This window comes from Acromyrmex echinatior, chromosome 15, assembly GCF_024713525.1.
Source record: "Acromyrmex echinatior isolate Ae372 chromosome 15, ASM2471352v2, whole genome shotgun sequence".
NCBI classification, from domain to species: domain Eukaryota; kingdom Metazoa; phylum Arthropoda; class Insecta; order Hymenoptera; family Formicidae; genus Acromyrmex; species Acromyrmex echinatior.
In genome coordinates, this window is record NC_141866.1 from 10,035,051 (window position 1) to 10,061,926 (window position 26,876).

The window sequence follows — 26,876 nt, forward strand, 5'->3', positions numbered from 1 at the left end:
GCTGTTGAACTTTTTATAAGATTCATCTTTCTTTTTTTTTTTCATATTGATGAACTATGCAAGAACATCGAAGAACACTCTCTTCGAAGAATATTATTATTATCATTTATTTATTTATTCGATAAAATTTTCCTGGGAGGTAAAATTGGTCTGAATGTAGTTTAGAACCGAATTCTCTTATTGGCTATCGCATCGTCAGATCAGATGTTGTACGTCGTGTGAATGCAGCATAATATTGTTCTAAACGGACCATCGGTTGGTAGTGTCGTTACTAGACTTTCATTATCATATGTTTTCCGCACACTGTTGCAAGTGTTAACATTCATACACCTGCGAGCTGTTTAAGGCAGTGCAGACTCATCGCCGAAAAAAATCTCTACTCCAAAACACCGTTTTATTCTTATCGTGGAGGACTACGCGGGGTTAATTTTGCGATTGCTTGACGTACGTTGCGCGAGCTCACCACCCCGGCAATATGATTATAACGCTGAAAAACTTACAACAGCAAACCTTCACGATAGAGATCGACTCGTTGCAAACTGTAAGTAAAATTTGGCAAGATCTAGCGACGGAGCTGACTTTTTCGAGCGGTTAACGATTCAGATATTTGCCTGTTATCAGGTCAAAGATCTCAAGGAAAAGATCGAAACGCAGAAAGGCTTCCCTGCCGAACATCAGAAGTTGATATACGCTGGTAAGGATTTTACAGCATCAAATAACCTAATACATCGGGAACATTATCCAACCATTAACCGCCCGGCGTCAACACAGCTGGGAGAAAAGCCGCGTTAGAATAATATACTGACTGTTGTGTGGCCCGTATATGTTTAAATATAGCTCCCTCGGGGTAGGAATGATCTTGCAGAAACGCTCATAGGTTATGTTTCCGACTCGCACACGTTGGGGTCTGACGATTTTTTTTTTTTTACTTTTATTATTGTAACGATGTGCAAACACTTGCAGGGAAAATATTAGCGGACGAGCAGCCTTTAGCAGAATATAATATCGATGAGAAGAAATTTATAGTTGTTATGGTAACAAAGCCTAAAACTGGTGCTACACCTAAAACAAGTGAAGAACAGCGCACAGAAGGTGATAAGAAGGAGGAATCTACTAGGTAACTTAAGGATTGCGATATTTTGTGTAAAGCACGATAAATATGCCATTTGTTATAAAACGTTTATTATATCAAACATTAATTACAACAAATATAATTGCCAAATATTATTGAGAGAACAAAATGTTTTTTTTTTTTCAGATTATATACAGAATAAAAATTAGTTTACTTCATGTTTCTTTATCTTTCTGTTATAGCTCGGCTACTACACAACCTAGTTCGAACCCTAATGTTCAGGATACTACACGAGCAGCTAGTAATGTGCAAGAGCAACCCGTAGCAGCTGCTCCAGCAGCTGGTCAAGCAGAAAGTGCCTTGCTAATGGGGGAAGATTATAATACTATGGTAAACAACATTATGGATATGGGGTACGTACGGAGAAAAATGACATGCTGAACTGCAATTATTAGTATTTATATGATAATCTTATTGTTTGAATTAGATATGAACGTGAGCAGGTCGTACAGGCGCTACGCGCGAGTTTTAACAACCCTGATAGAGCTGTCGAGTATCTCATAACAGGTATACCAGCGCAACTCTTCGAGGATCCACCTGAAGATCCGCCGGAAGCTCAAGAACAACTTCAGGATCAAAGTCAAGATCCATTGGCCTTTTTACGTTTGCAGCCACAATTTCAACAAATGCGTCAGGTCATTCAACAGAATCCACAGCTGCTGAACAATCTTCTTCAGCAAATCGGTTCCACTAATCCTGCACTTTTACAGCTTATTTCTCAAAATCAGGAAACATTTGTACGCATGCTCAATGAACCTGGTTAGTCTAATGTATGCTTAAAACATCGTCGTTATTGTAATTGAAAATAACAGATGATAATTATATAATAATAATATATATAATTTGTTGTGCCTTTTTTCGTATAGCGGAACCTACTACGGGAACGGGGGCGCGAGTTTTACCATCTGGAGGAGGCGTAGGACCTGCGGCTGCAGCTACTGCAGGAGGCGCTGTGAATGGTGGACCTGGTGCGGGTGCAGCAACGGGCGTAGGATCTGGTTTAATACAGATAACACCACAAGACAGAGAAGCTATTGAGAGGTTGAAGGCATTAGGTTTCCCAGAACATTTAGTCGTACAAGCATATTTCGCATGTGAAAAGAACGAAAATCTCGCTGCTAACTTCCTACTTTCGCAAAACCTTGACGACTGAATCATTCATCTTGATTTTGCGCGGTGTTTCGAGTAAAGAACGGGACTGACAGAGGGTGGATGATCGCACCATTATCATTTTTACCTTACAATAATCATCTTTATTTTGTATATAGATATATACAATATCTATGCTATTTTATTTGTTGTAGATAAAATCCTGGTGTGTTTGGTAAGCGATTGAATTTAAAGATAAGCGCATACCATAACATTACATATATGTCGATTCTTTTAAGCATTGTTTCATATTTTTAAAACATTTCATTCAATATCTAACATGTTTATGAGAGAAAGAATTGTTGCTTACAGCAGATGATGTTATAAAATCCATCCTTACAGCCTACAAGTGCTCTAAGATCTTATATTTCTTTAATATATATGGAGCAATATAATTGCATTTTTATATGAGAAAGCCTTACGAGCCTTACTCTGCAGAAGAATACCTTGCAGTAGTTATATATTGAGGGTTGGGCATATATAAATTGAAGATGTGTTCACTCTCGCGTAAAGGTATGTTTTATACATATCTAAATGTTTGCATGTAGGTATAATAAGTGCATTTTGTATATTTCTCGGCTTTCTGATATAAAAATTATAGAATGCATCTGTTTGGGTATGTGTACTTGCATATATTCGTATTAATGTATGTATGTACAAAGAGATTTTCTATTTTGAAATGATAATACCGGTAAACTAATTTAAATATTAAAAAGCTCTCTTATGATACAGTCATGTTACAATTTAATAATAAATTGTAATAGTTTGTCATAAAATAAGTAACTTGCCACACACACACACACACACACACACACACACACACACACACACACACACACACACACACACACACACACACACACTCACACACACACACACAGGGTATCTCACAACTATCGAACTACCTTTCTTCTTAAGGACATTCTTGAGATAATTTTAAGATGAAAATCTTAATACAAAAATGAGTTGAGGCTACAATAGTTTTTGAATTGTAATTGGTTAAAGATAGTGTGTAATTCGAAAATTATTATAGTTTCGATATTTTTGTCTTAGAATGTTCAAAAGTAAAATGGTTTTTTACTTATAAGCATGTAAAGTTAGCTTATAATTCAAAAAATTATTGTAGCCTTGACATTTTCGTATTAAAATTTTCGTCTCAAAATTATCTCAAGAATGTCCTTAAGAAAAAATTTGGTAGTGTGAGACATCTTCTGTAGATATATATATATATATATATATATATATATATATATATATATCTACATATATGTGTGTGTGTGTGTGTGTGTATATATATATATATATATATTTATAAAATCTTAATCTTTGGAACTTAATAATTATGATTTAAATATAACATTACATTTTTTTGCTAATAATGTGATGTTTTTTGCTTATCAAATCATAATTCAATAAGACAGTTTAGCTACTATATATTTATTAAATAAAAAAACCCTTGAATACATTGTTACACATATAATATTGGAATTTTATTAAAGCTCGATTACGAAACAAAATATACTATTTCAAATACGACATGCCTGATGTCTTTCTTTTTACAATATAAAACAATTAATCTTTTTTTAAACACAAAGAAAAATTTAATTTATGTATCACATAATAACATACATACGTATATACGCATTTATGCATGTTACATAAGTAGGAAATTCTTAATTCTTAAATTTGTACCATACACAGTTACTTATTAATATCATTGAAACAATAATAAATATTGAAAAATTTTCATCGCTCTTACATATATTTAATGCAAAAATAATATAAGGAATTATTCGTTGGAGAGTTATAGTAACAATGCATAAAATTCCAATCTGTTTGTTATGCTGACGAATTTTATCCCTCCTTTTTTATAAAAATAGAGAAATTATTAATAGAAAAGAACTGCTGTTAAAACAGAACACATTCTCTGTTGTGTGCTCAACACACTTGTAATACATAGTATAAATGAATAAATTACGATTTCCACAAAGCCCGTTATATTACTACTAATAACTTTATAGAAGATTTGAGCACATGCACTTTGTTTTCCAATGCTGTAAAGACTGCTATACATAGACATCTAAATGTAAAAACATAATTATGATACCTAAAAATATATGTATCTTTATTCTCTAAAAAATGCAATAATGTTAACATAAGATATTTTATTAGTAGAGATGTTTATACTTTTATAATTAAAAAGCTTCACATACAGTAGCCTTTTTATGCACCAATATAAAAAAAAAATTAATTATACAAATAACCACAAATATTATAAATTTGTTGTTAAAAAAACAAAATTCAAATTTCATTCATAAGCAAAATTTTGTTTGATAATCTAAATCAATTTTACAAATATGCATAAAACCATATAAAACTTCAAGAAATTTATATTTACAAAATCATATATGTACAAACTAGAAAAGTAATGTTTTTTATATTTTACATTATATTATTTACAAAAGTTTTATGAAGTTGAAGAAACATCAGTCCTTTGTAATATTATACCTTTGCTCTGAAGATCCTTCTTAGCTTCTTCTATTTGCTAAAAGAAAAAATAACAATATTAGATAATAATATATTACATGTACAACTATGTCTTCTAAAAAAAAGATAACTAACTCGTTGAAGTTCAATGGCTGCGCTTTCACAGTTATTAAAAGTGAATACCCTGAACAAGACAATGGTAATTGCATATAGTCCAAAGAGAAATAAGGAGGTAATTGGAAGGAAAAGTATAATTTCACGCCATTCCTTGACAAGAACAGAGTTGCTTGTAATTGTAGCAAACCACATGCCAAAGATTATAGTTGCACAAGATAACCATTCTAGTAATTTTGTCATCTATAAAAAAAGATTTGTATCATTTCCCAATTACTTATCATTTTTATCAAAATGGAACAAAATATTTATTAAAGAACAATATTTGATTTTTTAGTCATGCATGTAAATAGGTTTCGGAGATAATATGCATGTCTATAAATTTCATATTATAATATACATATATGATAAAAAATAAATTTTACTGAACGTTTTTATGTCATTATCAAATATTAAAATATTAACATGTGTTTATACGTACTTTCTTAGTCTTAACCTCAAAAACCTAATAGATACAAAAATAATCGAAAGGAATGTGTGTGATGTCACATGTGTAAATTGAGATGAAAGCCAAAACATTAAGCCCGTATTGGACTACGCGTCGAGATTTGCGACTGCTAACCAATCAGAATGAAGAAATATTTGTCCTGATTACGCAAGTTCTGTACGTCTAGTTTTACGTTCTCGAACCTCCTTACTCATGAAAACTGGACAATAACTTTATTCTAGAATCTAGATTATTCTCATTTTTTTGTATATTTGGATAATCTTAATTATGCTGAGGTAATTTATGATTTCAGAAAGAAAAAATACAAACATACTTTCTTCAAATATATTTTTGTTATTTACAAATATTTATTAAACCATAATTTATCAAATGGTGATAACCATTTTTGACAACCAAGCATGTTATTCTGAACCATGTATTTCCAAGTCCAAAGATGCAGATTGTTTTCTTCCAACCATTTCTCTTTAGCTGCATTTTTATCTAGAATTTCTTGACTGACAGCTATAGCTTTGAACGGTAGTTGATTTGCTATTTGATTTAATATTTTCTTTACCTACAAAGAATTTTATATTTCAGTATATTTCCATTTATTTACATTTTTCATTTAGAAGGTCTTTCTAGTGTCATGTCCTACTTAATTTGTATTGCTGTGTATGGTGCAAATAAGCAAAAATTTGCAATTTTAACACCAAAATTTAAATTCACGAAACTTAATAAAATATCAGGAAATCAAAAAGATTGCATTACTTAAAATTCCAATTTTTCAAAATTCTAAGAATAGTGATTTCGAAAATTCGGAAATTTGAATCATAAAGATTTATTGAAATCAAATTCATATATAAAATCAATATTATTGTGTTATTTTTCGATGTCCTATTGATGATAAAAACATTTTGAAAATCAACAAAATATTGTAAAACAAGATTATGCTATTTAAAATTCCAAGAATTTTCTAAACATGTCTTTGAGATATCTTTTAGCCTCACATGTGCTGTCTGGATAAGTTATTTTAAAAAATGTTAAAAAGCAGTACATTATCAAGATACCTCAAAATATTCACAATGGCCACCAACTTCCATAATGACTCGTCCTGCTTTAATAGGAGTAACATAATGGTCAATAGCACCTTTACCTCCACCCATACGATGTCCTTGTCCCTAAAACATAATTATTATAGTAAGAAAGTATTTCTTTAGTATTCCATATTGCATGATCTATTATAATTGATCTATTATAATTAAACCTTTTTTGTAACTGGTTGCCACGGTGGATCCACACGCCAAACTGCAAACATTCTTTGTTGATCGAGGTTTCTACCAATTGTTAAACGTATCATCTCGAAATGACCATGTTTCAATCTACCTCCTCCTGTAGCCTATGATTTAAGAAAATGATAATATATTTCTAAGGTTTTCCTTATCACTAAGAGCTATAAATAAGAACTGTCTATGAATACTGTCCTAAAAATAGTATTTAGAATTTATTTTTATTTTCAGTAATATTTTAATAAAATGCTAACTCTGATTGGTTTATATTTTAAGTTGTATTTAAGATGGTCTTAAATATAAGAATCTACTATAATACTAGCTTAAATGTATCAAAAATACAGACTTACAATGATACCAAATTGTCTGTACATAAGGAAATTATGTATTTTTTCTGGACCCCGCATGTACCTTAGTCGCTTTTGCATTTTGGGAGCACGCATTCCTGATAGAAACTGTGGAACTCTTTCCATTATCTTGAGTTTTGCTCGCTCCGGAAATTCAATATCTGATGAGCATATATTAAATATAATATCAAATGAATTTCTTCAACATTTATAATAATATTTATCTATAACTGTGTGATATACTTACCGCCAAATTTTATTGGCAGAGGAAAGACCTTTAAACCAGCTACTGGTGTTATAGATACAGATTGCCATGCTATAAAAATATTATAATGTGAAAAATACCGACAAAAATCCAGAGAGATATTTTTAACCGTATCATATTGAAAATACTTACTGGAAAGTAAAAGACGTCCCACGTTCTTGGAAGCTTGTAACATTTTAAGGTTAAAAAGATATATCTTTTTAGTTTATAGCTATATGAATCGCTGAGTAATTCAAAGCAAAGAAATAATTTTTTCTTGAATCTTTTCTTTTAATTTTTGCTTCAGTTATCTCATAAAACAATATTTGCAAGCAAGTAAATGTATATAAACATTTTTTTGTCTTTTAATTTGTCGAATAGGTTTATATTTCTTTGTATACTAATTAAATCATTAAATCTATTAACTTGCAATTGTACTTAGAATCTTCGTTTTTTCTGCTTGAATGTCTAAATATATTTATCTCATTATAATTGCAAAAGTTGTGGAGATTTCAAGCAATGCAAACAGTGAGCAACAATGAGTTCTTTAGCCACCTGTCGGTAAACTATGTAAATTATATTAATAAAACTGTATATAGACAATTGACAAAAGGGAATCCTAAAATGAGTGCTTTTTCATTTGATGACAAGTCGAGATATAAGTGCCGTTCTATTCTTCTTGATATTCAGAGAGTGATATAGATAGAAATTCACTATCAGAGAGAAATCTGGAGAGACCATCTGGAGAAACCTGAGAAAGGTCATATCAGTTTTTTTTCCTGTTAGGGATTCCACACAATAAGAGCAATAGAGAACAGAATAAGAATTTCAATCTTTCAGAAATCATGTATTATGAAATACGTAGTTTCTGAAATTGGTTGAAATTCTTATTCTCTGTTCTCAGTTCCCTGTTCCTTTTATTGTATGGAGCCCTTTATCGTCCAAATTGCCCGTGTACACTACTGCCAGTACATCCATTTTCAATTTGAGACCTACGTAACTATATACATTTTCTGATATTATCGATAAAATTGAAAGTAGATGTGGTTTGTCTCTGTACTAAACCCTTAGGACAGAAGTATGCCGACTATCCATAGGAGGAATAGTTTAATGGGTCCTTGAACGAAAAAATTTTAATTTCGCACCTTCTACATATATAAATAAAAGTTGTTGAATTTTAATAAACAAAATTAAAAATTCAAAGTTAATTTAGTGAATTTTGTCTTATAATATCTTACAAAATTACGAAGTTATGTTTCTTTATGCAAATTTTTAACAAACATAATTATAGTATAATATATATAATTATATATAATTATAGTAATAATTACTAATATGTATCAAACTCTCTATATATAATTATCAGAAACTTATTTTATATTTTTTATTTTAAATAATTCGTATATTATTTTATCGAGCTATAATCGGCTCATATGTAAAGTTTAAAGAATTTCTGAAACACAGAATAATTTGCAGTAATAATAGTGTCTTAAATTAATTTATTAACTGAAAAATTAAATAATGATTAACAAGATATTTAGTACTTTTAGTCAAAGATGTATTTAGCACAAATTGTTTCACGATTATTAAGAAAATTTGCATGTATCTTTATACAAAAGAACATATGTATATAGAATATATTTTATATTTTATATTTTAATATTAAAATATTTTATATTTTAATTATTACATTTTATCAACCTTTATTTAAGTATGAATTATTAAAAAGAACAATGAAAATTGAGACATAATGTTGAAATATTAAAAATACCCGAATAATTACTAATTATGTTTAAAAGAATCATGCAAATAATATAGGGTTATGCCAGAGATGGTGCACAAAGCAAAACGCGAAATGTACGGCGATATCTCTTTGTCAAAATCATGTAAAATACGAATAATTGAATAAACCGTGACTATTTTTCATATGCAATAATATTCTGAGTATTCGAACGAACGTTCGTCGCGCGGCGAACAGGGTGGGGGAGGGTGCCGCGCGGCGCGATGATTGACTACGTCATCACTTTGGCATTCGCTCGGCGACCTCGGAGAGAAATGGATGTGCTTTACGAGTCACTCCGCGTCTCCCGTTAATTAATGAAAATTAATCTACGAACACAAATAACGTAAGGTTGCCTAATACTAAAGATTAATAGGTTTCGTTACACATGCAGTTTTTGCTTTATTTCTTAGATTCATTACGTACATACATAGCTCATGAATATTTTAGATATTTCATGTGTTCTCACATGTATGGTATATATAAAAATGAGATTCTTATTATTTCATATTGTAGCTTTTTCACTTTGAATTGTATAATCCTGTCACTTTCGTGTTGCTCTGTAATCTTAATACGGGAAAAGTAACAAATAAATTATATTTAAATTACATATTTCTAAATGTATGTGCATGCTATTTAGTATTTATACGTATTATTCCATTTAGTCGAAATTGTTTCATAATTTAAAATAATTTTTTGCATTTATCTTTATTTAAAGGATGTATGATATATTGTGAATCTTTATTTAATTGTAAATCACAAAAAAGAATAATAAAAATTGAGATGTTGGGATGTCAAAAGCACTTCAAGTGAGTAATTATGTAAAAAAAACTACGCTAGTAAAAATCTTTTAACTGTTTGTCTTTTGTCAGCACATTGTAATTGATACGAAATATTTAAAATTAGCCGAAAATTGGAACAATAAAATGTAAAAGAATTTACGTTTTTTTACATTTGGATGTTTCAATTTTTGCCTTCTACAAGTTTCGTTCACGCTTCTGTTACTCTGTCATTACATCCGATTTACGCTCCGATTTTTATTTTTATCAGGGTAATTTTAAATTTCTAAATCTTTTATAAAATGAACGTGAATATGTTCCTCGGTGTACACAATATATAATTATGATATCACATTAAACGATTCGCGCCGTTAAGACTAGATACATATAAGAAATTGTTTCATTAATCGGAGAATATTAAAAATGTGAAGAAAATATTATTTTACTTCGTATTATATCGTTAATATTTGGACAGTTAGACGGTTGGCGCGCGACCTTGGGGTGAAGACGGCACGGGATGGCACGGGGTGGCACAGAGCGGCGCGTCATGTTTACGCGTAGTTACGGCGCAGTCATTCCCTTACCGAGATTCGTACAAACAGATAGTCGTGTCGTCGTGATTCTTTTTTACTTATACTTTTTGAAATCTTAATCGCGAAGAATATCAAATATAATATAAAATATTATACTTTATGAATAATTAATCATACTAGTAGTAGTAATCATATGCGAATATTCATTAAAATACAATATTTCGTATTATATCTAGCACTTTTTGCGATTATTATATGTTTAAAAAAAAATGTAAAGAAGAGTGGCCCGTGCGACACAGCTATTTGTCTGTATGAACGGTATCACACGAGTCGTAAAAAAGCAATGTGAATACTCTTATGCAAATAACGCAAAAAATTCTTGCTTTTACAATAAATATAGTTTAATAATTTAATTTTTTGTGCATCTTTCGTTATACGATTCGTTTAAAAATTAAACTTTGAAACTATTTATTGATAATAAAAAAAACATTTCTCTTTTTTAGCCTTTTTATCTGCTCTGAATTTATTTCACAATAATAACGAATTGCAGACGTGTGATTGATATTCATTTCTAAAAGTTAACCGATTGCATAGTAATATATAATAGATAATAGCTACATATTACATTTTTCAGATTATCTTCCCTCTCACAGCTACGATTTTGACGTGGTGAGTGGGATCAGTACCCAGAGGATATTTACACGAAAAAAATAATATATATATATATATATATATATTAGTAATTATGTTTGGTAAAAACGGGCTAAAAATTTACATAAAGAAACATAACTTCGTAATTTTATAAGATATTTTAAGACAAAATTTACACACTCTAAATTAACTTTGAATTTTCAATTTCGTTTATTAAAATTTAACAACTTTTATTTGCATATGTAGGAGATGCGAAATTAAAATTTTTTCGTTCAAGAACTCATTAAACTATTCCTCCTATCGATACTTTAGTCCTGAGAATTTAGTACAGAGACGAACCATATTTACTTTCGATGATACAATTTTATCAATAGTGTCAGAAAATGTAGTTCACAAACTGAAAATGGATGTACTAGAGGTAGTGTACGGACGATTTCAACGATAGGAAAAAAATCGTCTCTGTCAAGGTTGTATATATACAATATAAGATATGGCAGATAGTATTAAGTTGATGACGATTATAAAATAAAAAGAATTGAATTTATTTTATGCTTTTATTCTACCAATATAACACTATAATATATAGCATTATATAGTTTGTGCACTGAATTAGTTTTCACATGTAATAATTTTATACATAAATTATCATTTCATGAGTCATCAAAGTTTTTTTTCGGTATTTGTTATCAGCAAGTCAAGTCCTTTAAGCATTTTTATTTTGAACATTCTCTAAAGTCTTCTTAATAAATGCTTCCCATTCTTCGGGCTTATTCTTTGTATACCAATCAGTTAAGATGTCCAAAAGATTTTTTTGTTTTTCGGTGCATTTTTTGCATTGCGTTTGCATAGCTTCACCTATAACCCCTGAAATCACAACGACAAATTAAGTTTCATTTTTATCCGTTTTAAAAAACATAAAAGATTTAGTTTTAACATAAAAGATTAAAAATAAAATTCATAAAAATAAAAAAGATGAGAAAAAAGAATATTTGAAAATCGATATTTAAAAATGCACAATATTTCTCAGCATTACTAGCAAATCACATGTATATCAAAGTAAGAGTTTATCTTTTGTTCAGCATATTTTTAAGAAACTTTATTCAAAGAACGCAGCAAAGTGGTCAACCTTTAAATCGATAGTTAAAGACACCGCGCGCACTGTCTATCGCGTTAGATTTTTACTATTTTAATTTAATTTTATAATTTTTCCAATAAGTTATTTTATCATATGATTATATATAACCAATCTATTTGAACACTTTTATTAATATTTGATTATTAATTAACTTGTTTATTATTTGTTTTCTATTTTTTATTACACACATATTTAAATATTTTACATTTTTCATAAGAAATATTTTTACAATATTTATTTGAGAATAATCTATTTTTTACATTGAGAATGTGAATTGTAAATTTAAAATTGGAATTTGACCAATTATATAATTTTAATTTCTGTTTTATTTCCAATTATTAGTTAAATTCTAATTTCCAATTTGCAATCCTTTTTTTTAATGTTAAAATTCATTTTTTTCAATTTTTTCATATAATTGCCGGATAAAATCCAATTACCGATAACAATAAATGATGAATTATTCAATTACTTATTCGACAAATTAGTTAATGGTTAACATTTCTTATAGTTTAATCTTTAATAATCAAAAAAAGCTTTTTAAATTTTAATATACATTTGAAATTAATTGAATATTTCCGTTTATTTCCGTTTACTATACTTTTATTTTTAAATAATGAAATTTAATAAGGACTAATTCAAAATTATTAGAAAAATAGAACAAATGAGAGTACGGTACTTGATGCATAAAAATTCACAACATTAAATGATTAATCAATTAAAACATAAGTATATTTAGCTTGCTTAAAAGTCGAATGATCCACATTTGGAGCCATTTTTAGTAAAGAGTTAGAGAAGAGATTTCCTATAGTCTTGCGTAACAGGCAAATCCCAGCTCAGACTCAAAATCATTTAACGAAATTCACAAGCCAAAGATGATTAAAAAAAAACTTGCAAGCAAAAGTGCAAGAGAACAATTAAGATATAACGATTCTGACTTTGACGCTGTTAACATCGTTCTAATATCATGTCTTTGTTCTTAATTATTAATTTTATCTGATTTAACTATTTTGTTCATTTTATGTTCTTTTTGGACTCTTGCCTGCAGGATTTTTTTTTAAATCACCATTGGCTTATAAATCTCGTTGAGTGATTTTTGAATCTGAACTGGGAATTCTTTGTATATCGCTAAGGATAGCTCCAAATATGGCCGAAATATTCGACTTTTAAAAAAGCTAAATATATTTATGTTCTGATTTATTAATCATATTTGATTTGTAAATTTTTGCGCATCATCAAATATCGCGTTGTACTCTGATTTGCCTTATTTTTCTAATATATAATAATTTTTTATTTCTAATTCAACTTGTCGTAGATCTCTCGTTATAATCATTATTATAATTATACTCGAGAGTTACAAAGCCTCAGGTATTTTATTTTATAATTATTTCCTTATAATTTAAGAAAATTAGTTTTAATTAATCACAAAGCGATAAAGAGAAAAAATAATAATATGATAAATATGAGAATACATTATATATACATTCCGTGTACATTATATATATATATAATGTAAGAAAAGAATTACCAGCAAAGAATTTTGCATCTGCAGTCTTGCATGGTGCAATGCCCAAGAAACAGTTGTAATATTGCGTTCGCAATTTTTCGTTTGCCAAAATTTCATTAATATTAATATCGTCGTATCGATCCGAATAAAATTCTTCCTCTGCGAATACACATGCCAATGCAACGGCGATGATCGTTACGATGAGGCTTAGTCGAGCCATTGTTTCTTCTATCTTTGCACAAACTCTCAATAGAAATACTGAAGTAATCAACCAGCTATTCATTCCATTTATAGACATTAGACGTGGCAAAAAAGTCGTTATGTCAGACAAAACATCTTACACCAATGACAACGTCTTCATTAGAATGCAAGAAATTAAAAGAAGATAACTTTTTGCGAGAATAGAGGAAGTCTTTACAGGAAAGTTTCTTTTTCCTTCATAAAAAAGATAATAAATTACAATCGATTCAAGCTTGAACATGAAACAATTGAAAAATGCAAATTTAGATAAAATTGTTTTTTTTTTACATATTATATATTTTTATTGTAACGTTTCAATAAAACATTTAAAGAGGTATGTTTATATAATGACATAACATTTTTTTATTTTAGTTCATAAAACATACTGTCAAAGTTATGGAAAATGCAGAGACCCCTGTCTCTCAGAAAGCACAGAGAGTTCAAAAAGAATTCAAAAAGAATTCAGTTATTACGTCATTAGTTTAGAATTCATTTTTAGACATAAAAAGAATTCTTTTTCTGAACAATACTGATATAAGAATTTTTTATCCGGAAACGAATTCGGAATTGTTAACATACGACTGAATTCTTTTTGTGCTATCTGCGTTTATAGCATTTTTTGTTTAATAGCTTATATATACCGGGTTGGCAATGTTACCTCATAAAAATAACTCGTTATTTCTTTATTATTTATTATCGTTCTTTTTAAAAAGTAACTCGTTACCGTTACTCAAAATGTAACGAGTCATTTTGGCTAGTCGCTTTTGTTTAGATAATGCGAACTAAACTGAGTCGAAAAGTCCTCTACCATTTTGCAATTTTCGTGATAGTTAACAAGATACTAAATATCATTGATTTTTGATTTTCAATAATTTTTTAAATATTGAAATATTATCAATTTTACAGAAAAATAGCGAGAGACAAAAATTGTTTACTTTCTTCTCATAAAGTTTTGAGAATTTTTTCAAAATTTTTTAATACCACATTTTCTCATGTTGCGTTGGTACAAATAAGAAAATGCAGTATTAAAAAGTTGATAAAAAAATTCTGAAAAAATTCTTAGAGTTTTATGAGAAGAAAATAAATGATTTTTATCTTTTGCAGTGTTTCTGTAAAGTTGATAGTATTTGAGTAAAAAATTATTAAAACCAATATTTGGCAATTTTTAATATTTTTGTTAATAGAGGATTTTTCGACTCAGTTTAGTCCGCTCTATCTACACAAAAGGCGATTGGCCAAAACTTATGGGACATCCTGTTTATATATAATATATATACATCTACTTACTATATATAGCTCATTATCAATTATTAGTAAGTATATATATATGCTGATTTATGAATGAGATATAGTTGCGGACGTTAAGAGATAAAGATCAAATAATCTTTGTCTTTTAATTATAGATAATATATGAATTATTTATAACATGAGGTATATTTCAATTGAAGGTCGTGCGTTGATGATCGGATATATCACGATATTGTAAAAAAGCAGGAAAACTACGTGATGTGTACGTTAGTCATAAGTCTAAAATACAAGGTGCATGAAAAATTCTGAGAATTGCAATTAATCAAGATATTATGTTTGTTTGTTGCGTTTATATTGTTATCACAAAAAGACATTCTTATTTTTTACTGTTGAAATAAGTAAACTTTTCCTACTATAACATTTTACAACTAGATTTCACTGCATATAGCAAAACTAGGAAGTCTTTTTTTCTTTCGATATGTATGGCTAAATTAGCTTATGAAAAAAGATGAAACAAATATATTTCGGTGTGTAAATAATTCAGCAAAAAAACATTCGTTTTTTACATTATCTATCATTTCCTGATTTCAAAGTTCAAAATGCAAAAACAAGATTCTTAAACTATGACCATAATAAGAGTATATTATTTACGACATATTTACATCATAAATGGTTTTATCTAGAATTATTTGTCTTGTTTTATGTCCAATTATCTCTCAAAGGAATTTGCTAATAAGAATATTAATATGCTAATAAGAGATTAATTTAATATTTATTTGTAATAAAAATTAAAATTATGAAATTAAATATTATGATTCTATTCGGTGGTCCTCTTTTTTTTAAACATATAAATATTTTTATAATATAAAACAAAATTTAAAAACATATTCTTTTTAGATGGGTCATCCTTCGTGGATATATTAGCCATGGAAATATCTATCCATGGTTATGTTTCTCAACACGCTTTGTGAATGTAGAAACGCATCAATATATCTTTTATCGGTAGTTTCGCAAAATAAGTGTATCTACTTAGTTCCATGCCATTAGAACGGACGTTAGTGCGCTAGTGTACGGGGTTCCATATCCTATGTAATTCCTATTTTCTCCTTGTCCTTATTTTATGTTTTATCACGAAAGAAAAGAATTGTTTAAAATCGAAATCAATGCCATTAAATTTTTTACTTCGAGAAAGAATTAATGAAAGATTTATTTTTTTCCGCCTTCACATCACTCTGGTCAGGGTATCGATCATATAACTTTTTCTTTAAAGCAAAAACGTGAAAAGTGAAAAATTTTATGTATGTGTGTGATATATATCTACATGCATGCATATATGTAATTTTCATCTTTCACGTTTCCACTCTAGAGAAAAAGTTACACGGTTGATACCCAGAATTCAATGATATATACATATTTATTCCTATCTTTTTTTACGTTGAACTTTGTACTTTAAACCTGCACAGTGATAAGTAATTGATCACTATCTTTTCTCTTTTCTATCATTTTCATACTATAATTATCACACTATCATTGATTTCGTCAAAGTGAAAACAATTGCGATTGCGAATATCATTCTTTAAATCTGTTTGAAAAAAAATATTGATATATCATGATGCTCAGGAAGGTAAGTAATGCCAATTTTTCAAATTTGCTTGATTATTGAAATCACACATTACATCATTTCTTCAATTTTTTTATATTCCATTTTTATGTTCCATGATAGCGCACTGTTATGTTACTCGGATTAATTATTCATTTTTACATTTTGAAATAAAAAATTTTTTCAGGTATTTAATCTAAGATTGTACCAAAATGTTGTACGATCCTTCTCAACAACTGCTGAATCCACACAAGGATATAATTTTGGTTGGTATATTTATGTCTTACAAAATATAGAGTATATGAAGATTTATATTAGACATGGTTAGATGAATAACCAGAATATAACAGTAGAATATTAAAAAAACAAAAACGATTTATATGTTTATATATGTATATGTGTATGTATATATGAGTGTATATATATATATATATATATATATATATGTGTGTGTGTGTGTATATGTATCCCTAATAACACACTTTATCCAGAATACAACTTGTGCTGTTATAGAATATGTATATAGAGTGTTAGAGTGTTAGTTATATGTATATAGAGTTAAGTATATTGCCAAACTCAACAGAGCGATTCTTTGGTTTATTTCAAGTAAAAAAGTCCATATAAACATCCTAAACGGCTTAGTTTCCGAAATAAGAATCCATTGACAAAAAGCTAGTCTTTATAGAAAATCGCATGGTAAAAGTCTCTGTACACGTTGAATGTGATAAGGATATAATTGTTGGTTTTTCAAAATTCTCCAGATGACATAATTGCTCACATTTAATGTCCTAGCTATTTTCCTTGTGCTCGTTTCTGGATGTACTTCGATTTCATTAAGAATAGCTTCCTCTAGTACTGGTGTTCTAACTGTCATAGACTTTTCAAGATCAATAGTATTCCTTATGTAAGAACTCTTTTCTCAAAGATAGCGGTGAATATTCGCAAATGTTTTACGACATGATAAATTGCGTTGGTGATATCTTTCTGCATAAATACGCCTTGCCTCACGTGAGTTACCATTTTTAAGACCGTAAGCAAAGTGCATATCTGCCATTTCAAAATTTGTAAACTTAGGCATGATGAAATCGATTTTAATGGACTGAAACAATTTGGCTCGAAAACGTATGTACAAGCTAACTGACCTGCAGTAACATCAGAACTGAAGTCTATTTTTGATTTTGTGACTTTGATTTTGACTTTGTCACTTTGTTTACGGTTGTGCGAATGGTAACTCATGTGAAGCAAGGCATATTTATGCAGGAAGATATCTCCAACGCAATTTATCGTTTCGTCAAACATTTGCGAGCATTCACCTGTATTTCGGAAACTAAACCTTTAGGACACATATTTATGGACTTTTTTTACTCGAAATGAACCAAAGAATCGCTCTGTATGTATATCTTGAGTATGGCAACATACTTAACTAACACTCTGTATATGCAGAAATATTCTTATTTACATAACGTGATACATATAAGTAATATGTCTAAGACTAGATAAGCTTGAATTAAATGTATCAAGAAATAGGAAAGCACAACATTATTATCTGGTTACCGTTTCACATTATTTACTTTTATAAACAAGATTGTTCAAAGTACTTCTTGAGTAAGACAAAAAATTTAAACATTTCAAGAGAAAACTGAAATTTTTTATATATAATTTTTTACACTACAATTTTTTGCATATCTTTACATATTACATATATTACCTGATTTTAAAATATGGTTATTACTATCTCATTGAATTGTTTTAGAATTATCAGATACTCAAAAGGAAATGCAAGAGTTAGCGCGGAAGTTTACAAAAGAAGAAATTATTCCAGTAGCTGCAGAGTACGATCGAACTGGAAAATATCCATGGGACATTATTAAAAAGGCGTGGAGTATTGGTCTTCTGAATAAACATATTCCACAACATTGTGGTATGCTTAATTTATCAGAATTTATATTATATTATGTATACATATTTTACTATAAACTATTATAATAATATAGAATAAGATTGATAATTATAATTTATTCTAGGTGGTATGGAAGCTAATATTTTTGATTCATGCTTGATTACGGAAGAATTGGCTTATGGTTGTACAGGAATAATAACTGCAATAGAAACCACAAGTCTTGGAGTAAGTTTATCAACAGTATTCACTTCTAGATCATATAACAATCTAATTCTTTCAGCAAATTAAAAATTAATTTTTTTAAATTTTATTAATTTCCAATTCTTTTAAAATTATATATTTTAATTTATTTAATATAGTAATCGTACATATATATATATATATATATATATATATATATATATATGTGTATGTATGTATATATATATCTTTTTATTCAGCAAACTCCAGTTATTATAGCTGGAACGAAAGAACAGCAAAAGAAATATCTTGGAAGACTTGTAGAAGAGCCACATGTTGCGGTAAATCTGAAATTAAATTTATGAAAATTAAATTAAAGTTAATATTGCATAAATTGAATAATATTATTTATAGGCATATTGCGTTACTGAACCTGGTGCAGGATCTGATGTAGCAGGTATTAAGACCAAAGCTGAGAAGAAAGGAAAAGAGTGGATAATTAATGGTACCAAAATGTGGATCACAAATGGTGGTGTTGCGAACTGGTATGAAACAATATGCTTTATTATTTAGTATTAACTTCTAAAGAGACAATATATTTAATTATATATATATATATAGTATTATATTAACTTCTAAAGGATATCACTTACACTTTTAACATAACTTCTTATTGAACAGGTATTTTGTTTTAGCGAGAACAAATCCAGATCCAAAAGCTCCAGCTAATAAAGCTTTTACAGGTTTTATTGTGGAACGTAATAGTGATGGCTTAACTCCCGGTCGTAAGGTAATTCTTGATGTGATAATTTTTTATTGATATCTTATTTAAACGTTTACTTAAATTTGTACTGATTTATATTTTTTTTTTTTATATGTTAAGGAAATTAATATGGGACAAAGAGCAAGCGATACGCGAATGATAACATTTGAAGATGTTCGTGTTCCTGAAGAAAATGTATTGCTTGGAGAAGGAGAAGGTTTTAAAATAGCTATGAAGACTTTTACTAGAACCCGATCACCGGTAATATTCCATTAAATCCATCTATTCATTAGGTGTCAAATAAATATAGATAATAAGATATGTGCAAGTATATTTTTACATTTAACATTTTTACAGGTAGCGGCAGCAGCTACTGGTTTAGCTCAGAGAGCTCTAGACGAAGCAACAAAATATGCACTGGAACGCAAAACATTTGGTAAACCAATAGCAGAACATCAAGTAATAGCTTTCATGCTAGCGGATATGACTATTGGTATTGAGACTTCTAGAATGGCATGGATGAAAGCAGCCTGGGCTGTTGATAAAAATTTATCGAATGCTACAATGCTCGCTAGTATTGCAAAATGTTATTGCAGTGATGTAGCTAATAAATGTGCTACAGACGCTGTACAGGTAGAGTACAATACAATAACTTATATTAATGAATTTTTTATGAAACTATACAGTTAGCAAAAAGGTGGAGTTGATTCGATATGTTTTTATAATTTATCGTATATGACTTTTTTTTAGGTTTTCGGTGGTGCAGGTTTCAATTCTGAGTATCCAGTAGAAAAGCTTATGCGCGATGCCAAAATTTATCAGATATACGAAGGTACTGCGCAGATTCAAAGACTGATTATATCGCGTGCTCTTTTCGATGAAGCTAAACAAACGAACAACTAAGTAACTGTACGTCGATTTAAATTGCATCATAAAATTTATTTTTATATTTATTATATATGTAGTATTTTTATAAACTACAAGATAATTGGGAAGTAACGCTATTCATATGAAACATCGTTTTCGTTATAATTATTTTTTCAAATAACGACTTGAGATAACGACATTATATTATTTTGTTTTGATTTATATTGATGGTAATGTAGTTATATTTTTGGGTAAGTATAACGAATATAAATTTTATTATTATTTTATACATGTACGTGTATGAAATGTACATAAGTGAGTATAAAAAAAGAGTTATGTTTGATCATATTGAGATTAATCATAGATTTGAGGTAATTATAGGTTTGCTGAATTGGTCAATTAGTGACATAGATAATTGGATGCTACTCTGAAAAAAAATCAATTCGGGGAAAAAATAACGAAATTATAACGATTTGATACTTTTGGAGTAATGATAACGCTAACGAATTACTTTTTACAATGAGTAATCAGATATGGTAACAAATTTTTAAAAATAATTTAATTATGATGATAAATTTATATATATATATATATATTTTATATTATATATTGAATTATTTGATATAATATTCGATTATATATATATATATATATATATATATATATATATATATATCGAATATATTATACATTAATATAAATGTTGAATTTTTATACTTAGTGATATAATATACATATGTACACACACACACACACACACACACACACACAAATAAATAGAGTCCGATCGAAATTTTGGTTTCGGTCTCGATCAGTTTTGATAAAAAATTGAGATTTAATTTCGATTTTCGTCAAAATTAAGAGAAAATTTCGGTGGGTAAACCGAAACTGTACAAGTTGCAATACGCCAGTGAGTGTTAAAAAATAATTGTTTGATTTTAGCTATTAATTTGTTGATTAAGTTTAAGACAATTTGAGTCCAAATTTTGGATAATATCTGCGATAATAATAATAATTGTAATTTGATTTCTTTAAAAGTTGAAGATGCAATATTATTATAGTTATAGTTATATTGTTATAATTCGATAATTTAATAAAATCTTATTAAAAATACTAAAAATAAAGGTATAACTATAAAAATATACCATATATAATTCTGCCATTTTACAAAATCAATAAAAAAATATCTTTCTCTTAAAATTATCAACACTAAAAAAAATTATAATTAATTTAACCTCATAATATAAAGTGAAACTGAACGCACAGCCCCCATTAATAAATGTAAAGAATTAGATAATCACTCCATAAATATAAATACATATCCCATAATTGTTAAAACAATAATTATAAATAATAACGAATAATTTAAATAATAAAGATTAATAATATATCCATATAATAATCAATTGACTATTATTAATAACATAAATAAAATAATTGGAGTAATATAATATATTAAATATCTTGATCTATAAATTACAAATACTTGTTTCTTAAACAATTTAATAGCATCTTTGAAAGGAATTCAAACTCCCCTAACTCCTACTTTATTGGGCCTCTTACGATCCTGACTATATGATTATCCTAAAAATCTTTTGCTCTAATAATGTTAAAAATGCCACCTTAATACATAAATTTCTAAAATAATCTAATTAAATTTGATAATATATAATTTAAATATGTTAAAATTATTACTTATATAATCTCTCTATTATTCTTATATTTAATCGATTTCAATTCTGGTTGAAACAAAATGTGACTCCGTTAATTTCTCTTTTCTTTTCTTTTTTTTTAATAAGACTTATCTAAGTTTCGTTTTCGTTTTCGGCTGAAATTGAAGGACGACCGAATATTCGTTTTTGGTTTCGGCAGGAGATCAAAATGTGATTTCGGTTGGACTCTAAAAAAGAGAAGCCTTATTAGATCATAGCAGATAGTTAATAGTATTTTATATGTATATATTGAATTTTTACATATTGTAAATGAATGTTTAGAAAGTTGAAATATAATAAAAAAATTTCTCGATTTTATTTAGAAAAGTACAATGAAATCCATTTTAATAAAAAAATATCGTAAAAATTGTCAAAGATTTAAGAAAAAGATATATGATACGGGACGTTAGAAAATTGCAATTTTAATTTTTGACATATATATAACTGATATATTATCTAATTTCGTATGTACGTATTTTCTGAAATTCGCGAAAGGACTTCATTTTTTAAATATTAAATTATTTTCAATAATTTAATATTTAAAAAATAAAGTCCTCAAAAAGACTACAATTTACAAAAAGTTTTTCTTTTTATTTTAGAGAACTCGATAATACGAGTTTTTAATGTGTTCAAGACATTTATACTTTCTAACAATAAGTCGACGAAAAGAAATCCATTTGAGCCCTTCGAATCGAAATAAATCGAAGTCTCCACACAAATCCGCGCGTTTTTGTAGTGAGCATAAAATATAGATTACACAATCCGTGTATACGTATACAATTAATCGACAAAAATGAAAGAGACATGACGCGAAGACAGCCAATCTCTATCTTTTTCTGTGTAATACAACAGTAATATTGATAGAAAGAAAAGGGAGATTGTCCCTTTTTCTCTCTTAATTTTGTTGATGACATTAGACATACTATTTAGATACGGATAGCGTGGTCCATGTTCTACGTCTTTGATCGTGAATAACTGCCGTTTTGAAACGAGCGCGGTTTCGCGACAGACGGCGCTGGTCGCGTCGCGACAAGGAGTGCGTTAGTCAAGTGCATTGTTCATTGAAAACGTATTACGGCCGCATTATGTCCGTCGGACCGTAGCCTTTTTCACGCGGTTTTACTCGGTGAAGTCGCGCGTGACGAGTTATGCAACGTACGCCGCGTAAGGGCGGCCCGCGCCGGGCGATCGGACACCGCGGCAGCTGACCTACTTAGAGCTCGGCCTATCATCGTCGTACCTCACGACGCGGCGGCGAATCGTGTCGCCGAAGCACGCGAAAGGAGAGGTTCGTGACAGATCCCCGGTGGTTCGTTAGAACGGCCGAAAAAGCCGGCCCGCACGAGTCGTTCCGCGGTACCGTCGTCTCCCGGATCCGCGGAACGACGCAGGTCGCGATTGCGGCTCGTCGGCGGCGAAGGTAGCGGGGCCGGGGACGGATACCTTTTGGAAATTGCGTCTTTCCGCCCGCGACGGAGCTCGCCGATGAGGCGCAGGGCCGTAACCGCCGTAACTTTCCGCCCGGCTCCGGCCTTTCTGCACCGACCGGCCGAGCCGGCGTGTGAATTCGAATCCTCTTTCTGCCTTTTCTGCTCTCTTTTCACCTTCCTCCATCTCTTATCTCTTTCTATTTCGACGAAGCGACGGAGGACTGTTTTTGTCTCGATAGCCGGTGGCGAGCGAGAAAGCGAACGCCGGCGTACCTCACTATCACTTCATGTATACGCTCGCGATTACGCGGTTTTCCCTTTCGTTCGGCCACTGCCGTACACACGAGCGCTCGGCGTAACGGGGTGGGGGCGGGGGAGACGCCAACTAGACGGCGATACGAATCGGAGCGACACGCAAAGATCGTCACACGCACATGACCCTGACCTTCGCGCTTTATTCCCGAACGACGATCTTCGGAGCAATTTCTGCGTGAATTTCAGATCGCACGGTATGTAGACATTGTAGACTGGAGGGATTCATTTCCCGCCGTCGCGTCGCGCGATCCGTTGATCCGTTCGCAAAGGAGGCAAATTTTCGTTCGTCGCTAGGAGGATGAGAAAAAGAAATAGGAGAAGAGGAAGAGATCCGCGAATGAAAGAAACGAAAAAAAAATGCGAACGTATGGCGGGCGGCGTGCGGCCGATACGGTCCTGGCGGTTCTCGTGCTGTCAGTGCGCGACAGTGCGCCGGACGCTCGCTTGACTTAGGGAGTGCCCGTGCCGATGCAAAGTGTAAGTGAAGTGGCCTACAGACCTACATTTGTCTAACGTTCCATTTTTTCACGGGCCGACGGGAACGGGAGGTTAACGAATACCGCGCGCGTTACCTCCGCTCTTTTCTTCGGTAAAACGTGGCGTGTGCGTGTACCTGCGATGCCGCCGTCCCGTGATATACCAACGTTCGACTGACGAGACGGACGAGAGAAAGAGAGAAAGAGACTGAGAGAGATAGGTAGTCGAGTAGACAAAGATAGAGAGAGAGAACGGCTGGGAACGAGCGAGCGAGTGAACCGTGGCGGTGCGGTGGTGCAGTTTCGGTACGTCTCGGACACTGCGCTCTGACCAGTGTGTAGTCGTGAGAGAAAGAGAGAGAGTGAGAGGGGGGGGGAGGGAGACAACTCGTGAGCCTGCGCGAGAGTGACGGAGAAGAGTGACGGAGGCGTGAGAGAGTGAGAGAGTATGATAGAAGAGCGCACGAGAGCGAAAGCGAGTGTACGAGACGTCGGCGGGAGGGAGGGGGAAAGAGTAAAAGATAGAGAGTGAAAGAGAGAGAGAGAGAGAGCGCGTGGAAAAAGAGAGAACGAAGCGCACGTTACCGCGAAGAGAGAAAGAAAGAGAGAACGAGAGAAAGAGAGAGAATGAGAGAGTGAGAGAAAGAGAGCGCAAAAGAGAGTACGTAAAAGAGTGTAGGTGTTCTTCCTAGGAGAAGTGCGTGCGCTCACGGGAACAACGTGCAAGAGAAGTGGAGGGAATCCTGTCTGTCCGTTTGTCTATCTGTCCGTCTATCCGCCGGGACACGCGAGGCCCGGAATGGCTGCGAGGACAGGGGAGGGCGAGGGTGAGAGCCCCGCGACAGTCTTCGACAACAATGCCGGCATCGTGACGACGGCGGGTTCCCTCGCGGAATCATCCACGTCGTCTTCGTCCTCCTCCTCCGCAGCCGCATCCGCCACCGCCACCGCCGCCGCCACCGCTGCCGCCGTCGCCGCCGTTGCCGCCGTGGTGCCAACGGTGATCCTGACAGAGAGTACCGCTACGAGCGCCGGTAGTCTGCCCTTGGGATCTCAACAACAAGGCAACCTGCATCAAGTACATCAACAACAACAACAACAACAACCACAACCACAACAACAACAGTCGCGACAGAGAGTCAACCTAATTGCCGATGTACCCGTCAATGATGTCACAGGTAACCTCAATGACTCTCGCTCTTCAAGTCTTTGTGTCGCTAATGTGCCGCTTGCCAACCCCTCTTCCCTTCTTTCTCTTGCCTAGCTTCTTTCTCGCTCTCATATCTTCTTTCTCGCTCTCATGTTTCTCTCGTTTCTCTCTTTCTTTCTTCCCGTCTCTCCTGTCTCTCTTCTTCTCTTTCTTCTCATCCTCTTCCTCCTCCTCCTCCTCCTCGTGTCTCGAATCCTCTGTCGTCTGTTGCATCGCGCGCGCGCGCGCATTGATGCCGCGTGGATTCTCGAGCCACTTCCGAATTCGCGGGACTCTTTGTTTTCATCGACATAGGCTACAGAGAATGAAAGCTGAGATAGTTTCCTCTATAGAATAACTAAAACTCGAGAGAATTAAAAGCAGAACAAGAAACGAGACTTAAAATATAATAAAAGAAAAATAAAGTTTAAATTATATATAAAATGACTGAGGTACTGAACTTGTTGCGTAAATTAATTTATATTCTATCAATAATCACATCGAATTGTTTTATTCAAACCTAATCTCGTAAACTCAAACTGTTGACAACTGTTTCGACTACTTGTTCGAGCCGTCCGCAGAAGAGGGATAAATTTAATTATAAATAAGATTTAGTAAAAGTGAAGCGCTTTTTAGTAAGCTCCCAGAATAATTAGAGCTGCTCACATGATGGTCTTCCGACCATCTGTGGAGAATCTGGTTGTGCTGACAAATGGAAATTTAAGAAATGTAAATTTGTGATACAATTTGCTTAACGTGCACTTGCTCGCGTGCGATACGATTCCCAAGTCCAAGTGCCTTTGATCGGAATCACTGTCACGTGGACTAGGCTCGTGAAGAGCCCGCGTAGAGACAACGGCTCCGCGTTCCTGATTTAGTGCCGACTTTTGCGTAGCGATGTTGTGTAGTGGCGCAACAGACGTTTCGGAGCGAAATTCCGAAGTCGAGTCGCGCGCGCGAAGTCTCTCCGTCCGTCCGTCTGTCATCGTCTCGAATTTAGAACAGACAGCCTTCAAGTAGCTTCTTTATGAATGCCGCTGGTTGCAGCATACCTCCCTCCCAACCCTTCGCGAGCAAAATAGCGGTTCGTCGAAACGAGATTCGGCTGCCTTTATTTACGTCGACGCTGCCCCCCTCCTCTCCCTCTCTCCCCCTCTCCGTCTTTCCCTCCCCTACTTCCGTCTTTTTCTCCTTTTTCGTCTCTGCTCCCTCACCATCTCTACCCCTTTTCCGTTTCTCTTCCTTTCCCTTTCTTCCGTCACGACACGAGAAACTGAATTTTTCTCGAGCGATGACTTATAGAAGTGAATTCGGTAACTTGCATTACA

At 31.8% G+C, this 26,876-nt stretch overlaps 6 protein-coding genes and 2 long non-coding RNA genes across 10 annotated transcripts in view; 4 read left to right on the forward strand and 4 right to left on the reverse strand.

Moving 5' to 3' along the window:
- Positions 1-286: 286 nt before the first annotated feature.
- Positions 287-4,271, forward strand: Rad23 (UV excision repair protein Rad23). The gene is made up of 6 exons (XM_011055570.2): positions 287-541; positions 622-694; positions 964-1,117; positions 1,315-1,485; positions 1,560-1,891; positions 1,999-4,271. Exons 1-6 carry the CDS (start codon positions 476-478, stop codon positions 2,283-2,285), a joined length of 1,083 nt encoding a protein of 360 aa, XP_011053872.1. The 5' UTR covers positions 287-475; the 3' UTR covers positions 2,286-4,271.
- A 382-nt stretch (positions 4,272-4,653) lies between these two features.
- On the reverse strand, positions 4,654-5,521 carry Dpm3 (Dolichyl-phosphate mannosyltransferase subunit 3). The gene is made up of 3 exons (XM_011055569.2): positions 5,364-5,521; positions 4,904-5,125; positions 4,654-4,826 (listed from the first exon to the last, which is right to left on the reverse strand). Exons 2-3 carry the CDS (start codon positions 5,123-5,125, stop codon positions 4,749-4,751), a joined length of 300 nt encoding a protein of 99 aa, XP_011053871.1. The 5' UTR covers positions 5,364-5,521; the 3' UTR covers positions 4,654-4,748.
- Positions 5,522-5,700: 179 nt separating this feature from the next.
- Positions 5,701-8,137, reverse strand: LOC105145768 (mitochondrial ribosomal protein L16). The gene is made up of 6 exons (XM_011055568.2): positions 7,400-8,137; positions 7,250-7,318; positions 7,006-7,163; positions 6,634-6,765; positions 6,437-6,547; positions 5,701-5,943 (listed from the first exon to the last, which is right to left on the reverse strand). The coding sequence occupies exons 1-6, from the start codon at positions 7,440-7,442 to the stop codon at positions 5,728-5,730; spliced, it is 729 nt and encodes a 242-aa protein (XP_011053870.1). The 5' UTR covers positions 7,443-8,137; the 3' UTR covers positions 5,701-5,727.
- A 1,136-nt stretch (positions 8,138-9,273) lies between these two features.
- LOC147907280 (uncharacterized) lies at positions 9,274-11,854 on the forward strand. 2 transcript variants are annotated; one of them, XR_015547571.1, is made up of 4 exons: positions 9,274-9,372; positions 9,745-9,835; positions 10,973-11,007; positions 11,236-11,854. It is a non-coding gene; the product is annotated as an uncharacterized LOC147907280 (long non-coding RNA). The 2 variants fall into 2 exon arrangements; XR_015547572.1 differs by lacking the exon at positions 9,274-9,372 and having other exon boundaries at positions 9,739-9,835.
- LOC105145767 (putative odorant-binding protein A10) lies at positions 11,530-13,902 on the reverse strand. The gene is made up of 2 exons (XM_011055567.2): positions 13,650-13,902; positions 11,530-11,853 (listed from the first exon to the last, which is right to left on the reverse strand). The coding sequence occupies exons 1-2, from the start codon at positions 13,846-13,848 to the stop codon at positions 11,693-11,695; spliced, it is 360 nt and encodes a 119-aa protein (XP_011053869.1). The 5' UTR covers positions 13,849-13,902; the 3' UTR covers positions 11,530-11,692.
- Positions 13,903-16,204: 2,302 nt separating this feature from the next.
- Positions 16,205-22,465, forward strand: Mcad (Medium-chain acyl-CoA dehydrogenase). The gene is made up of 10 exons (XM_087413920.1): positions 16,205-16,740; positions 16,904-16,982; positions 18,470-18,637; positions 18,741-18,841; positions 19,057-19,137; positions 19,211-19,341; positions 19,478-19,586; positions 19,680-19,820; positions 19,917-20,192; positions 20,310-22,465. The coding sequence occupies exons 1-10, from the start codon at positions 16,726-16,728 to the stop codon at positions 20,460-20,462; spliced, it is 1,254 nt and encodes a 417-aa protein (XP_087270046.1). The 5' UTR covers positions 16,205-16,725; the 3' UTR covers positions 20,463-22,465.
- On the reverse strand, positions 22,195-23,752 carry LOC147907281 (uncharacterized). Its single transcript, XR_015547573.1, has 2 exons — positions 23,582-23,752; positions 22,195-22,326 (listed from the first exon to the last, which is right to left on the reverse strand). It is a non-coding gene; the product is annotated as an uncharacterized LOC147907281 (long non-coding RNA).
- Positions 23,753-23,954: 202 nt separating this feature from the next.
- Positions 23,955-26,876, forward strand: part of LOC105145805 (uncharacterized) — a 32,559-nt gene continuing 29,637 nt past the window's right edge. For both annotated transcript variants that reach the window (XM_087413922.1, XM_087413921.1), the window contains exon 1: positions 23,955-25,537. In XM_087413922.1, the coding sequence (XP_087270048.1) occupies positions 25,159-25,537 (379 nt within the window). In that variant the 5' untranslated portion in view covers positions 23,955-25,158. The remainder of the gene's footprint in view (positions 25,538-26,876) is intronic.